The sequence below is a fragment of the Eublepharis macularius genome, chromosome 13, assembly GCF_028583425.1.
Source record: "Eublepharis macularius isolate TG4126 chromosome 13, MPM_Emac_v1.0, whole genome shotgun sequence".
Lineage (NCBI taxonomy): Eukaryota > Metazoa > Chordata > Lepidosauria > Squamata > Eublepharidae > Eublepharis > Eublepharis macularius.
In genome coordinates this window covers 43,398,238-43,415,497 of record NC_072802.1, presented here as the reverse complement: position 1 = coordinate 43,415,497, position 17,260 = coordinate 43,398,238, and the positions used below count along the sequence as shown (strand labels likewise).

At 41.2% G+C, this 17,260-nt stretch overlaps 1 protein-coding gene across 1 annotated transcript in view; it reads right to left on the bottom strand.

Annotated features, from left to right (window-relative positions):
* Positions 1-1,054: 1,054 nt before the first annotated feature.
* LRCH2 (leucine rich repeats and calponin homology domain containing 2) overlaps positions 1,055-17,260 on the bottom strand; it is a 45,224-nt gene continuing 29,018 nt past the window's right edge. The window contains exons 13-21 of the mRNA XM_054996110.1: positions 17,196-17,244; positions 15,955-16,071; positions 10,961-11,005; positions 9,847-9,897; positions 9,153-9,210; positions 8,285-8,394; positions 7,609-7,746; positions 7,289-7,366; positions 1,055-6,154 (exon numbers count right to left, since the gene is read on the bottom strand). Of these exons, the coding sequence (XP_054852085.1) occupies positions 6,035-6,154; positions 7,289-7,366; positions 7,609-7,746; positions 8,285-8,394; positions 9,153-9,210; positions 9,847-9,897; positions 10,961-11,005; positions 15,955-16,071; positions 17,196-17,244 (766 nt within the window). The 3' untranslated portion in view covers positions 1,055-6,034. The remainder of the gene's footprint in view (positions 6,155-7,288; positions 7,367-7,608; positions 7,747-8,284; positions 8,395-9,152; positions 9,211-9,846; positions 9,898-10,960; positions 11,006-15,954; positions 16,072-17,195; positions 17,245-17,260) is intronic.

Genomic DNA, 17,260 nt, shown 5'->3' with positions numbered 1-17,260 from the left:
TGTTTTTGTTGTTTACTATAATCTGTTGTCTTTACCTTGTTTTAATATTGCAGCAGCCACTTGAACAGCTTTGTCCTAGAGAGATGGCAAAGAAATACACTAAAGAAAAGAAGAAATAATGAAGCTTGGGCCTCTGCTTCTTTACCACTCCAGCAAAACTTTGTCCTAGTGCTCCTCACATATATGCAACCCCAGATGAAGGAAAAGTTCAGACATGCATGCCCTCCCCCATACCCATAAGTCAATGCAATTCTTAAAGAAAACACTGTACACAAAAATGCAAGCATGGGCTCAGTATTCCAGAAGGACACTGTCAGGCATGAATCTGCTGAGTCACTCTCCCTCTGTGACTCCTCCCACTGCCTAAGGGCCTAACTACATGCTGCAAATTACCTGATTATGTTAAGCAGACTAGCAGCCACAAGTTCCCGGTGGTAACTCCATTTAGAAGGGCCATAGGGGTCCAATTCTGATTAGGACTGTGACGTGAGGGGGGGGGGGCTTTCCCCCCGCCCGGTTTTCCCAAACAGAAATGGCAAGCCCTCAGTGTGTGCGATAAGAGAACTGGGAAAATTATTCCTTTTGCTATTGCAAGGTTCAATTCAAGGCCATTTTGCAAGTCTTTGGTAGAAGTAGGTCCCTCCCCAATGATTCTGGGGTGTTAATCCTCTCCCTGACTGAGGCTCCCTTATAAGACATTCTCACTAGAGATTACATGTCAATGGCAAAATTTGGGAGTGTGACACGAGCTGAAGCAAGACATTTCTCTATTCAAGGAGGAGAAAAACTTTAAATGCCGCAACTACAGGCCCTTCAGCCAACAACTAATTTCATGTATTAACCAAGATTTTTCTATAGGTGTCTGATGAGGAATAAAAAGCCTTTGGTTTAGATTGAAGAAGAGTCAGGGGAAAAAACTTATCAGAAAAAGCTTACTCTGCAAATTCAGCTCCCAAAGAATTTACAGCATTGTGAAAATACATTTAAAAACCAGATTCCTCATTAGGCAGTTAGCAATTTCAAACCACAAAAGAACACAATTCGACTATGTAAGAATTATGAAAGAGTTTGAATTTTATACATAGAATATGTACATCAGTTTTGGACATGAGGGTCTTCTCCATGCAGATTCAATACAAAACTATTTACAGAAGATAATTAAACAGCAGGACCATTTCCAATGAACATATACTTGTTGGAAGCTCCAGCAATAAAGTAGTCCTGGAAAAAAACCTGTTGAGTCATATACAATACAATGAGGGGGGAAAGCATTTTACCAAACATGAATGCAAAGTGAATTAAAATGCAAATAGATATGGCAATATATACACAGAAAAAGTAATAGTCCCTTGCTACTTCTGATTTATTGTCCAAACTGCTGAAATTAGTTTTGCACACATTTACATAAAGCAGCTGCTGTCAATTTGGTTATAGTTACTGAATTAGGTAGAAAGACGGAAAAATACAAAAGTGAATACAAGAGATCATACTGCTTTTTTTTTCAAAAGCACACATCCACCCACCCTAATCCTAGTTTGTCCAAATCCTACAGATTACACAATAGGTTTGTAAGCCTTCCTAGTCATCCCACCCCCACAATCCTTACAAGTGTGCTTATTTGCATTTGACTCCACCTCACCCCCCAAATAGTGGTAGCATCGAGTTTTTAATCATTAGCCTTCCATCACTAATCTGATTCAAAGAACAGGACAGAACTCAGTATTTCATTTTTGTTTGTTTTTAAAAGCACGCCTGGAATTTGTGCAAGGATACATTCACATAGAGCTGGTCTTGCCTAAGCTGGCCATTCCGTGGATACAGCTGCTCTTTCTCAACACCCACGTGTATATTAATGAGGCAGGACATTTTTCAGACCTCCCCCTGAGAAGCAGCACCCATCCACAGAGAACCTGGCATGCATAAGGCAGGTATTGTCTGTGCAAAGGCATTCTTGGGATGCATGATGGGGAGACTTAGGTGATCATGAAAACAGTCCTAGAAATAGCAGTAAATCTTTATCCTATGAGCAAAAGTCACCGAGATCAGGGTCGGCTAAGAAGTGCTGTGCTTGATGATTAATTAAAAAGTAATGAAAGGGGGGGGGGGATTCCTACCATACACAGACACACGCCTCTTGAATTAAATACTATGATTTTGCACAATTTGCCAAGCCTCCACAGGGGAAGCAGGGCTTTATATATCTGTTCTTTGTCATACACTAAAGAGACAGGATGTCTCCTTTTGCAAAGTGGAACCTATCCTTCTTAAAAAGGAACATCTATAAAAAGGAGCGCCTACAAAAAGAACATTACAAACAAAAGAACAATAAAGTAGATCTAAAAATACCTAAAAGGGGGGGGTATTTCCACATACTTTGATTTAGAAAAACCCGATAATAACTGCATTTGAATGGAGAACCAACTGGGAGGGGGATTTACACAACAGGACTCCCTCCTGCCCTCATTCATAATGCCAATTGCTGTACAGAACAAAATATTTTATCTGAATACTTCATCCTAAGTGCTTGTGTGGGGGCTTTATTCAGTCTCAAAGACCAACTTCGCCAAACTTAATTTGGTAAGAGCTAGTTCACAAATCCCTCCAGTGTAGCCTTAACCTAGTTTAATGGTAAGACTTCCCATCAAGGAACCCACCTAAAGGTACACTTGGGAGAGAGCAGTAGGAAACCTAGAATCCAATGAGATTTGGTAAGGGAGCTCACAGAGAAGGATTTTCCTACTACCCCTTCTTGCTTCAGTCCACTGAATTGCTGTTCGGGGTGGGGGGGGGGGAGTGGAGTGTCTTCATGAACAGCACTAGGGGCAAAGTGGAGGTACTTGTATCACTGGAAACAAATAGTAGGATACAAGCTAATGTCTAATCATTCCTGGCACCCTGGTACCCATGGTCTCCTGATGAAAGCTATGGCCAATGCAACACCTTTGCATTTGTTTCGATCTGAAGAACTGCATAAATCCTGAAGACACTGCTTAGATCTACTTACTCCAGCCGATTACTCTAGAATCAAAGGGAGGAATTTTAGTTTCACAATTGACGGAACATGTTAAGGCAGTCTGCTGATGCTGTCCTCATGGAAAGGAGAGAGTAATAACTTCTGGATTTTACTAAGTCTCAGCAACACGAATTTTCAAAAACAAGCTGCTGCCAGCAAAAATCTTGCATGTTCAGATGTACACAGCTGCATGCGTTGGAAGCAAGTATGTTGGACATAGCTGGAGAAATTGAAAAGATTCCTTTTATGAGGAAAGGGCTTGTTAGTAGGGAAAAGGAAAATCATTGAGAAGTCTACACTACATCTCAATCTTTTGAACCCAAAAAGCATACTATGCTTTGGCAGCAGTGACTTCTAAAACAATCTGCATGAGCCTTAAGGCAAAGATGCAATTCAGAGACAAGTATAGCTATATTGCTTGGCTTACTTTGCAAAGAAAAAGGGGCTGGGGGTGGGGGAGAGAAAAGAGATGCAGCTTAGGCCAAGATCAAAAAGACCTGTATAATTATTTCCACAAGTCCATGGATAGCAATGCTGCACGTCAAGCCTCTTTTGAACAAGAGGGGGAATAACAGTATGAAAAAGTCATGGCCAAATGCTGTTCAAAGCAATGCAAGTCCAACAATACCACAGGTTTGTGCTCAAGCCTAAGGCCACGCCACAAATTTGCATCCCAACCTCCAGCTTGCTCATCTGCCTGGCCTCCTCCCTCTCAACCTTTTCCAGTAAACTATGCAAGTTGTGCTGAAGCAGCATCTATCTTGAAGGAGAAGCAGGGCTAGGGAAAAGAAGCAGGTCAATAAACCCTGCTGCCAACCTGGATCGGGGGTGGGGGTGGGGGAACGGTAGTCCCTCACTTTTGTTGTGACAAACTCAAATTTAAAAAAAAAACAGCACTTATGAAAAAGTAAAATTAATGAGCAAATGTAGGCATATACAGGGTATCCTCTAAAATAACTCACTTCTCTAAAAAAAAATTGATATGCAGTTTGCTGTGCTTTTTTGTTTGGCCAAAGGAGGCCATCTACAAAATCTGCCTCACATTCACTCTAAACTTTTAAAACCTGAGCAAGAGGAGCTGAGGTTTCCTTGGCACACATCTAGCAAAACATCCACACCCTTCAAAAGGTGAAAGGTGGCCCCAGCCTAATCTTCCACCAATTAGTTCAGTTTGTACAACTATGCACTGCCACAACCAATAGGAATAGAACAGCAAATTCTTCCAGTAGCAAAACTAAATAGGAAGAATATTTTGTTATATCTAGGCAAGGAGGAGCCAGAGCCTACTCTGACTACACAGGCAAACTGCAAAAAAAAAAGACTTGTTCCCCTCTAAACCGAATAAAAATTCTGCAACCTGTTTGCAATTTGCTATCTACTGTTCGCACACAGGAAGGCAAACTCAAAGAGAAGTCTGAAAGAGCAGCCAATGTGGGGAATGTCTGAGTCTCCAAAGAATGTTGATAGCCCAGTATTAGAGCTTTTAAAATGAAGGGAAACATAAATGCAAAATGGATTTGTGGCAAGGGTGCCTGAAAAACGGATTTGCAGCATGGTGTTATAACATCCAGTGCAGAAGAAATCACTCAGGTCCCAAACAAGCAAAATTTGTAGTGGTTCTGTAAACATTGCAAAAGTGGAACTATTCCTGGCTTCCATTTCATCACTCTATGGCATTTTCTTTTATGTTAAAAAGAACAACAACATGAAGTCAGGATGCAAGATATGAAACCCCAACAGTCACAATATAAACCTGAGAAATTTTTTTGGCAGTTTTACCCCCCAACTCATAAGCTTCCATTCGACTCATTTTAATCACTCTATATGTCATTGTTTGTCCTAGACAAGGAAAATAATTTAAAAAGTAACATCTGTTTGTCCAACAATACATTAAAAAGTGATTACGTATCAAATTAAATAGGATAAATAAAAGTGTATTTACATTTTCTTTTTTAAAAAATCAAACCTAATAAATTCAAACTGTGCAAACTGAAGAACATCCAACACTCAGATGTTAGTCTTTTAAACTTCACTTATTACCAACCTTACAAAAAAACCTAATATTTAAAAATACGCATTGCATCTATTGAGACATAAAAAGAATAGCAAAAATGTTTTAAGACTAGTAAAAGTTATCAATTACACAGGCACTTCACATGTAAACAATCTACAGTACAACTGAAAAAAAAATTTGGCACCAACCTAGAATACTGAAAAAAACCACACAACTTGTCCTTTATACTGTATACTATTCTTCGTCATCATCATACACCAACTAATTTTTTGGAGATGGTACAACAGTAAGAAGTGCAAGAAATGAAGGACAAATATTTTGGAAAATGTTAAAAATGGACAGTATGATCGATTGAAATTTCTACCAACAACGCAGCAGTGATATTTTCTGCTAAAAAAAATTAAACTCCTTAGTAGGAATCTGACTGCGAGCTACATTTCGTAATATATTTTTAGCCTGGACTGGCAGCGTGCACACACAACCTGATGCAGGAGACAAATGTACATTACAAGGAATGGTGAATACATGACCACAAAGAGCCAGAAACTGGTTGGGACTCCTTGCCAATGTATGTAATTTGTCTCCTATAATGTGTGCTGCAAACTCTAAGAAAGAGCCTAGGACCCCGCAGCATAACAGATTCCTGCACTGCATTTTTTTTGTTTTAAGAACAGGGGAGAGAGGATAACATCATGAAGTGTTAATGGGAGAATTAAGACCTACTACCTGGCAAGAGACTGAAGATTTCAAAATCTGATGGCTCTGAATTCAACAAAAAGCAGTACAATTCTTCACTCTGCTGGGTTACTGTCATTTTGATATCAAGATTCTACACAGAGGTCCATAATAAGGCTCCATCTAAACCACCTGGCCTGAAACAACTTCTGATGGCTTGTGGTGTTCCTCTGGAGAAAGTTGGACTGGCTGACATCAATCCATAGCAACCACATCATGATTTGATTTGATTTGATCCACATCATGGCAACATTTGTTCTCTGGGAGTCCTCTTACAGACAGGAAAGCTGTGGTGCTTTAGATGAAGGTATTTCCAGAAGGGCCTGAACTGTGAGTCCAACTTTCACAAGGCCCCGTTCTTCCAAAATATGATGGGGCAGGCAAAGTCTCTCCTGGTAAAGGAAGGGATATAGCTCTTAATCTTAGTTGGTGCAGCTGAATGGATTTTTTTAGATCCTTATTTCCCAAATCAGAGGTTCACCCATTCTATCACCTGTTCCTGTTTAAATATACATATTGGGGACAGAGAACATATTTCCATTCCCACCCCTTCTAGATTAAGAAAGAAATATAAATGTAGAATTTAAATGACATGTAAATATACTGGCTGGAATCCAAAGGTCATGCCAAAAGTGGGACTTCTTGCACTTTTCCCTTTTGTGATACGGTGTGCGGTGTTTATTATTCAAATTGCTTTTGAAGCTCCCCACGCTTTCGAGAGAAGCTTAGTGTGTTTTATGGAGGGCTACTCTGCAAGAAATACAAGCACCAATCTGTATACAGAACTAGTTGTCTAACTGAATACTAACCCCCTCCAATAAAGAGCAGGCAACATGACCTGTCAGCACAAGCCACTGCCAAGTATTTTTATGCACCAGTGTCATATAGTGGTTCATGCCAGATTAGGATCCAGCAGGTCTGGTTTCAAATCCACACTCTGCCATGAAGCTTTCTGGGTGACCTTGGTCCAGCTACCGTCTCAGTCTAACCTACCTTACACGTTAGTTATAAGGATAAAATGGGAAAAGAAAACCATGTATGTTGCCCTGAGCTCTGTGAAGGAAGGGCAGGCAGAAATGTACTAGCTAAGGCAGGTTAGGTAAACTGCAACAGTCTAAAGCAAGATGTACATCACTGGTTTATTCAGCTTCAGTCAGTGGCTGAAAACTAACTGCTACTTGTTCCCATTTGCTTATCGTTCCCAATGAAGGAGAAGGACAGCAAGAATCTAGATGCATGACTCTGATTTCTGTATGTTCTATTAGTAGGGGAGTCTCGCCATACATCCACCCACCCAACAATTGACAGCTGGAAAAGAGAAGTAGGCATGCCTCCATTTTATTGCAAGTTCTAAAGGCTGTGAAGCTTTTCCACCACCGTACCATATGAAACCTGGCCAATTCTATTCTTCAATAGAACAGGCTTTTATTCCACTCTACTCAAAGAACTACACTGTTTCTGAAGGGTTCCTACAAAATCTGGAATGTCACCAACACAATGACCCCAGTTAGAAGTTTGTCCATTACCTGTGGGACACCCAGTTTTTTGCAAGCGTCAAGGAAATTTTCAACATTTCTTCGGCACTTTGCCATACTGAGTTTAGGCTGTTAAAAAGATACAGGTCATCACTGACATTGTTTTTCAAAGAATTTGATAGTTATGAGACTTATACATGTATAAAAGCAGAAGTTCTACCAATCTGAAATAATCAATATTCTTTGGGAATGCCACTTAAGGGTCACATTTGCATTCATAAAGTTATAGGATGTTTATTTCACGCACTGTGAAGATAGGCTCAACAAATCCATAACACAAAGTTTAGCAGACCTGAGAATGTGCAGCTTACCACAGCTGGTGAGGGAACATGAATACTGGCAACAGATCGTGGTCTTATATGATTGGCTAAATGGCACAGGACTACCCCATCCATCAATGCTGCTCCAATGTCATCTGGCAAAATGACTTTCAACCGTGACTCAAGATTCTGTTAAAAGCAAAAGTCTGTAGTAAAAATAATGCTCATTGTCATGGCTTTAGCGCAGATCAGGTTCTACATTTCCTGCATTTAACTGCCAACTAAACATGTGCAACTTCAAACACTATGGCCACATTCAGATATCATGCTAAACCACAATTCAATATGCAGTGATGGGCACAAATGTGGCTTCTTTGTTGTGCTTGCTTTCTTACTTGCTTCTCCACTCTCCCCTTATTGAGTGGTGGTGGAAAAGCAAACTGCAGTTGCTTGAATGCAGCATACTGAAGCCTGCTTGCCCCTACAAGCCAGAATTCTAAAGCAGGGCTAAATAGGATGGACATCTTAAGCATTTGGACTTGTTTTTGTGCTCTGTGCAAGACAGGAAGAAGAAGGTGGGAGAAACAAGGGGAGCACGTAGCATGAACAAGCCACTCTCATGCTTGCTGCGGCAAACTGGCATTAGTTTGTTGCTTGGCATGACATCTAAATGCAGCCTGCTATTCTGCAGAGGGAGCTATGGATGCATGTTACATAGAAAAATTACATTGCGTAGCTGCTTTATTTGTTCTCTTTCTTCCCGCAAGTGTTCCATTTTCCTTCTCATTGTGAATCCAGGGTCTACAGCACTGTAGTCCTGACGAGAACGGCCAAAAGCTGCAAATTGAAAAAAGGAGCTTTTCAAAGCCACTGGGAAAAGACTATAGTGGAAGACAAGAAAACCCTATGCACTACTACTGTTAAATTCAATAAACAATCTTGTTCCTGCATCACATGACAGGGCAAAAGGGGAGCCTCTCTCTATGTACTGTCCACAGATGACTCTGCTTAAGAATGTATGTATATAAAGCAACCAAATGCAACGGTGTTACCCAGGGCCAAGTCTTACATCAACATACATAATGCATCCACCTTGAATCTCAGTGAGGAAGGCGGACTATAAATGAAGTAAATAAACAGCTCAAGGATATGCTTGCATCATCACACTGGTGCCCAGTCAGGGTAAGTCTAGAATATAGTGGGACAGCATTAGTGGTGGAACAGGGTTCAGTTAGCTTCTTATACCTCTCCAGCCCCGATCATTATCCTGATGCAGGTGTAATGTTATGCTTGCACCAACCCTGGCATAAGTTTTTAAAAACCCAGAGCCCACCTGCAGGGGAAAATACAGTCCCCTCTTCAGTCTACCTCCACATATCCCAGTGACTCTCTCATAATTATTTGATTCTCTTTAAGGGAGGCTGAAAATCTCAGCCTCCATGATCAACTAACATAACGCCCACTCCCCAAGAATCTATAGCAAGAGATCACTTTGCTTTCAGAGTAGTTCTACTTCCCTGCCACTTCCTAGTTTTAAATAATCTGGTTTTCCCATGAGCCCCTCAAAAAGTTTATCATGCAAAGTTGTGCCTCACCTGATCTGGGCTTCAATCCAAAAGGGCCGTGAGTGTTGCCATCTGCCCTGTCATAATCCTGGGAGGAGGGAGGGGACAGAAACAGAATGTTAACATTCAAACACTCCAAAAGGATTGTCATCAAGTGCCAATTCCTTGCACAGCAAACCCAAAGACTTTTCCAATTAACTTAGCTGGAATTACATGTTCGGAAAGATACTGGAGTTAGACTGTCTACTCTTACAAGGGGGAAGCAACAGACGTGTGGGCATTTCACCTGGAAGTTTGCTCATACAAGTCCCATTTAGTGTTGTATTTAAGAACAGACCAGGAGATACTGTCTGAAAAATTAAACCAGTTTAATTAGACCAAGTTATGTCCCAGTGATTCTGCTATTGTTTTCTTGAAGAAGAGGAAGATGGGTGGGCATCCCTTAAATATTACCCTCCCCCAAACCGTGAATAAATGTTTGTAAGAAAAAAAAGGGGATGACTTAAAAATAAGAAGCCTGAAGTTATTTTGCTGCTTCCTTCCTACTTTAATTTTTAGACCACATGTAAAATACTCCAGACTATTCTTCAAGGGAACTGTTATGGTGCACTATCCTCTAGCTTTGCAGAGTGGCTTTTAAATTGGGGTCCACACTGCAACAAGTTAGCAGACAGGGGGGCGGGGAGACTACTTTAAGTAAACAGACACACACACGCACTTGTACCTCAGACGACACAGGAGACTGTGGGGACACATTAGTATTATCACTGTCTTGCTAAAAAGAAACCAAAAAGATGAAATTATAAAATGGAAGTTATGGCTTTTAAAAAGAAAGTTTGGCATGAAACTATGAACATGCATGCACACCTTTTCCTATACACACAGATATGACTAAACATGCATGAACACGCCAAAAATGCCAGGACAATACATACTTGCCTAACTATATTACAATGTGGAGCTTTCCCCTTGGGAAAAGTATCAGAACTTGGGGTCCTATTGCAAGCAAAACTCTTTCCTATTACATCTCCCACTTTAATGTTTTTATATTGGCACAAAGGCCACTCAATAAGGTGTCTGTTCAACTGGAATCCATGGGCCAGCTAAAGTTGAGCTCAGCCCAATGCATATCCACTTGCCAACAGTAATAAAACCCAAACATGTTCCTAGTACTCGCTTGGATTGCCGCCAATATCTACATTAACTCTATTGTTGCATTTGAAACATCAACGAAAAATTAAGTTCTCTTTCTATGGAGCTTTTTGAAAAAAGATCTAGTTCCTCTCAATTTTTCTAAATTACTATCAGATTTTATACCTGAGAGACCTAATATTTTTTCCCCCTGAAGGAACAGAGCAAAGTGGGTGGGGAGGAAGAATGCTGAAACGATGGAAGAATTGTTGCTCTAGAAACTTCAGTACTAGCAAGACAGATGGATAACACTTCTAATTCGGGTGCACTAACAGCTCTACCAGTAAGCGTGCAATATATTGCAACTGTGCCAGTTAAGCTGCCGCTCATAATCATTTAGAGATTCTTTGCAATGCAACAGGAAGCAGGCAAAATTATGAAAACAACAGCAAATCTTCAGCCGAGGACTCTGCATTTACCTATTTTAATACACGGTTCCAACTACCGGCTATCAAGTTTATGCTGATACACGATCATAAAAGCAATTTTTTTTAAAAAAACCACTGCTACAATATATGGAAACTTTCCTTAAAAGAAGAAACATCTTCAAGGTAGTTCAGAAGTTGTCTACAAAGTAGGAATTAGGCTTTAATAGGCACAGGTTTTGCTTTGTGATCAGTTTACTTCCTATTACAGTCCTAACTCACCTCATCATTTTCATTTCCACTTGAACTCTTCCTGGAAGACTTATACTGAAAAAGCAAACAATTGTATATCAAACTGTTTCAACAGGATGCATTCTATTTAGCATAAATCCCAACCTGGACATCTTCCAAAATGCCTCTAATTTTGCATTCTTCTCAATTAATGTTTTCTTAGGCCTGGGCAATACATCCTGCAACATTAGGTACGAGAATCCAAAGATGGTAAAAAGGACTGCACCACTTCAGACTGCAGGTGACGGATATTATTTTTTAATATTCCCTTATGTGAAAAGCTATGCAAGTGAAGAATTAGCATACATCTGAGAAGAGTACTAGCCCAATACCCTCCATATTGTGCCAGTTTCCTACTAAGGAGAGATTTATATGAGCAGGAACATTCAAAAATGCAAAACTTGCCCCTGCTGCAGTCTGAACTGGTGAGGTCCAACCTCCTCAAAACTCCTGCACTCACTCTTCTCCATGATTACACGAGGCCTCAGTCACATCGGATACATTTACAACACCTTGCTTTGAGAAAGGTGCAGTGACACTTGGAAGTAATAAAACTTCATGTTCATCCCAGCTAAACCGAACACATTCACACGTTATCTCTGCTGTTTAAATAGAAAACAGAAACACTTTGAATACTGAGAAGTATGTTGACACTTTTAAAAATGTCAAGCTAACGTAATGAGCTATTAGATATTGTTCAGCTGATGCAAAAGAGTTTTTTGGCACAGAACTTAAGATTCCCCTTCCCCCTCTCAAAGGATGAGCACAGTCTACTTCTCAGAAATCTGACTTGGGAGCATTGGGAGGGAGATTCCTTACCGTCCCTAAATTAAGCAGCTGAGGCAATTCAAACATCTATTCTTAGAACTATTTTTGCCAAGAACACATGTGACGTTGGTGCTTTCATCTTGTGTCCTTGCCATGAGAGAAACACCAGAATGTACCAATTTCATAATGGAGAACATTCTGTTTTTCTATTCCTTACAAAATGAATAGCGCTGATGCCTCAGTGGATTTAAAAAAAACCTCGCAGGTTAGAATACAGGCCGACAGTGCCACCCTGTGGTAAAGGCTTACTTTAAGATGCGCTATCATTTTGATACTAAAAGGCAACCTCAAAGTTGATGAGAAATGCCAATATTTGAAACATTCAGAAGTAACCAGGAAATCAGGTCAGATACAGGCCAAGAAACTCCCCTATCCTCAGCATATTCTTGTTTAGATGAGTGTCTGGCAAGGAGGAAACACCCCCCCCCCCCATCATGCCATTGGAGAGCACCTTTCCTCCAGATATCATCATGCCATCTGTGAACTCCTCTGCCCCCATCACCACCAAGACCAAGAGGAAAAAAATCAACTGGCACCCTTTTCATTGTAGCTGAAACAAGATATCACTAAAATTATATTTTGATATTTATGTTAGTTTTAAATTGCTGTAAGCTGTGTTGGGTTACTTGTTTTGGTTTAAAAAGGAAAATATAAATGCTACCTTTGGTGGCAAAGCCTGTGTTACCTGCAGAAAGAGCTGGATTATCTATACCTAGAGCCACTTCAGTCTGGATTCAGGCCTGCTCCTAGGATAAAAACAGCCTTGGCCTTTGCCGTAAGAGTGCACCCCTACTGATTCTCCTAGACTTCTTTGCTGTTTGATACTGTTAACCATGGATTATCCTTGTGGAGAGGCTGGCTTGTATGGGAATGGGCAGGCACCGTGGTTCAATTCTGTTCTTATATAGCCAGCCAGTTCCTGAAGATGGTGCTGAGGGACTATTGTTCAATGATGTGGCATTTATGCCAGCAGGATTTATCCCAGCAGGATCCTTCATGTCCCCCATTATGCTTAACATTTACATGAAACTACTAGGAGAGACATTCCCGGGATTTGGAGTGAGTCAGGTTATTTGTGGAAGGTTCTGAACAAATGCCTTGAGGTGGTGGTAATGGGACAGAAGACTGCCCATAAATCAAAGCTCAGTTCAGACTACACAGGGGAGTTGTTGGTCCATTGAGCTGCTAAAGGACTGAGCAGCCAGCCTGTCTGTAGGGAGATGCACTCCTCCCCTGATGGAACATGTACTGTATCTGGGGGATGCAACTGGATCCTGGCCTACAGTTGGAGGCCCAGATCATCTCCATGGCACAAGGCACCTTTTATCAGCTTTGGTTTTTTGGTTTGGTTTTCACCTTTTATTAGCTATGTTTTTTTTCTTGAAAAGCATGTTCTCACTATGATGGCTCATGCTTTGATCACATCCAAGCTACGTGACTGCAATGTGACTTATGTGGGCTATCTTTGAAAGCTGCCTGGAAATGTCAGTTGGTCCAAAATGCAGCTACCAGACTATTGTTGGAATCTGGATATAGGGACTGTATTCCCTCTGTACCTGAAAGATTTCCACTGGCTGCCCTTTCATCTCCAGGCACAATTCAAAGTACTGCTGAGGTTAAAGAACTGTTTCCTCCCAGCCCTTAAATTAAAATGCTGTTCCCAAGACTTGCTCTTTATGCCCCCAGACTGCAGAGGTTAGGCAGGTGGCAAATGAGAGACAAGGCTTTTTCAGCGAAGGCACCTCACCTGTTTGAATGCTCTCCCTCTTGAGGTTTGCCTGGCACCTTCTTAATTATCTTTTAGATAGCAGACCAAACATTTCTCATCACGCTGGCCAACCCTGAGCTGTTTTAGTGATCTGACTCTACACTAGAGATGGGCACAAACTGCAAGACGAACTAAAGTTCGTCACAAACTGGGCTGGTTCGTGCTTCGTGAACCAGCAGTTTGCGGAAGCCCGTTTTCCACAAACTTCCACGGACTGGTTTGCCAGTTCGTTTGGTTCGTGTTAAACCTCGCCAATACCCCTTTTCCTGCCGCTGTGAAGCAGCACAGAAAGGGGCATTTAAACCCCCAGATCAGCTGCTTGTCAGGGATCTACCCAACTAGTAGCTGATCCAAGCCTGCGGGGATGAAATGCCCCTTTCCATGCTGCTGCAAAGTGGCAGGGAAAGGGGCATTTAACCCCCCCCCCATCAGCTGCTTGTCAGGGATCTCCCCGACAAGCAGCTGATCCAAGCCTGCAGGCGTAAAATGCTCCTTTCCCTACTGCTGCAAAGCAGCACAGAAAGAGGTATTTAAATCCCACGAACCACAAACCAGTTCACGAACTGTGGCAAGTACGTGAAAGTTCATGGTTCGTGAAACAGGACGAACCACGAACAGCACCGTTCATTTTTTTCCCGGTTCGCACCCACCTCTACACTAAGGAAAATGTTATGTGGGGTACTTATGGCTTGTTTTAATATTGTATTTTATGTGTTTTTATTTGTTTTTTTAAACCTTAAGCCTAACCTTAAGGTTTTTTTAACCTTAAGCAGGACTCAGCATCTAAAAAGTCCAACTTAAAAGTATGACTTCCACCTAAGACCCCAGAGAGCCACAGCCTGTCAGAATAGGCAGTACTAACTTGAGAGACCAGTATAAGACAGCTTCATGTGCATACTTCTACAGAGTCACACCACTAGGGGATGAAGATGAGGCTTGGAAGATGTAGTTAAGCAATTATTCTAAGTGTCTAACTCAAAGTAACAGGCTTCGAAGGCTCTTTGGTCTAACCAATAATCACACTGTCATCTGAATACTGTGATGATCTTTGTACTGATGTACTGTGAAACCCACAAATATTTAATCTGCAATTTATAAACAGCAGGTGCAGGAGAGCCACAAACTTTTTTTTGAAAAAGATTTAAACATGGAAGCAAAGTCTAATGGTAGCTATGTAGCCAGGTTACCTGAGACCAGAACATATGCAACAGCAGCACTGCTGTGATTGTCAAGTGCTAGGAGTTGTAACACCTTAAGCCCTGCTTGTGCACTACCCAGACACATCAACTCGCTGCTGCTGAAACAGACAGCCGGACTAATGGACTGTGGGTCTAATCCAACAATGCAAACCCTTGCATTATTTTATTGCCGTATCTTGCTCTGCTACACTACAAAAACCTGTTCATAAGCTGTCTTCCACTATTTTAGCAACTCCACCCCAGCAATCACTCATTTCTGCCCTCCTTAGCTCTAAGTCTACATGATTCCCAGCACAAGGCTTGTCTCAGAATCTTCTGCTACTCTTCTCTTGAATTCTTTTTAAAGTCAGGGTTTGGCATTAGCCTCTGGTTGAAGGCAACTCCCACTAAGGATTTTTCTTATACAGTTTTGGTCAGGGTAAAGAGGAAGAATTTCCTAGAACTGACATTGCATTTAATGTAGTTTTGAACTAAGAGTTTTTGTACTGAGTATGCACATAGAGGGCGGGGGCTTTCATAAGAGGATAGGGGGCAAGATGTTCCTCCCACCCCATCCCAAGCCTCTCTTTCAATTATACCAAATCTTAAGTGAGGTAGAAGATATTTGCTCACCAAATGCATTTTCTTACTGCATGCTCTCCTTGTACCAACTTGGCAGTGTGAATTACTTAGTGTTTCATCAATTGCTTCTCAGGCCCTCTCCTACAGCCATCTGAAATGGACTACTGCTCTTTTTTTAGGTGGGGAAGTCAAAGATGAGCAACAGTGACTTGCTCCTCCACTCATATGGGCTTACAATTAGAAGCCCATTCTCCAGGCACTGGGCAGAACAGTCATTCACAGTGCATCATTTAATACAACTCTCAATATCCCAGCTCGGCGGGAAGGGGGGACTAAAAATCTAACATAATAAATAATAAATAAATAAAAGAACATCATATTGAACTTCTAAAATTATATCAGAGTACTAAGGAAAGAGATTCAAAGCTACCTAGAAAGCATATAACCATTTCATTAAATAGCTGTTAAACAGCATGGAGGGCAGAAATTCTAATTTAGCAGTTCCTTGCTTATGGGCAGCTAAAATGGTCCAGACTTGTGCCTCCACAGAGATTTACTGAAACAGTGAACTTATTTATGATGCAGACCAGATCAAATTGCAGACCTATCACTATAAGTTAGCAAGAGACCTTGAAATATTCTCTTCTGATTTGCTTGCTCCGCCTCCTCTCCTCATTCTGCCAGATGACTGGCTGCATGTCTGGCCAATGTTGCTCATCTGACTGGTCTTTCTGATTTTCCAAGGACTGTGGAGGGAGGAAAATAAAGTCACCATATAACACCAAGTCAATACTCGGATTTTCTAGTAACAAGTAAGCAGATGAGATTTTATTCTGCGCAACAGAATTCTAGGCCAGAATGGGTCATAATGACTGGATGCAAGCAGGGCTTGTCCGCAGCAATGAGCTTAGAAGATCAGGAAGCACAGTATCAAGACTGCCTGCTTTCTTACAAATATATTTATTCTATTTTTGTCCCAGGTTGTTGTTGTTTTTAAACAAATGATCTCCAAAAATAGCTCACTTAAATTGAGATTTAATATATCATGCTGGTGGCAGGCACTGTCTACAAGTAAATGCAAAACACAAGCCCTGCCTTTTTAAAAAGGCAACAAAACAAGGGGCAGAAGGGGCGGGGTGGAAAGAAAAGCAGAAGACGACCAGCTTAACAATGCCAGAAGGTTAGTTAACAGGCATTTATTTTTATTTGCAGAATTCATATCCTGCCTTTCTGCCCACTCAGGGCCACTAGCAAAGCAAAGCTGACCTTCCATTGATGACTTTTTTGAAACAGTGGAGGTGGTGCAATGACCCAATGGCCCTTGGTTGTCTGGCTAGGGGCAGAGGCACTTTAATGCTACTATCACAGGACAACTGGTATGTGGACCAGAGCTCTTGTTTAGGGGAGAAGCAAGTTCCCTGCAACTGCTTGTTCTCTGGCTAATGACTGGACTCACACTAGCCTGCCCTTGGCCTGGAAGGAAGGAGATACAACTTCACTGAGCCCTTGGGATAGAAACAAGGAACAGTGTATTTCCTCCTCTTTCTACTGCAGATTCAGGGCCAAATAATTATTAGGTGCATCTTATACTTCCAAATTAGAAACATTTTGGCTTAAATTGGTTTAAAACAAAAAAAAATATTTATAGATTACAGCAAAGAACAAAGCTACTAAGTTAACTTGCAGATAAAAAATCTTGCCCAAAATATCAGAACAACCCAACTCCTCTGATCAAGGATGGATTGATGGAAAAGGAGAAGGAATATCTGGAATGCCTCAAGTGGAATTTGGAACGAAAGATGCAATACATTTCTATCAAACTGGGATTTCCTTAAAAAAAAACCTCCCCAGATCAACACCATCATTTTACCTGCCAGCTGTAGGGAGAAGATGGAGAATTTGCTTCATCTGCTGAAAGGCTATGAGACAAAAAAA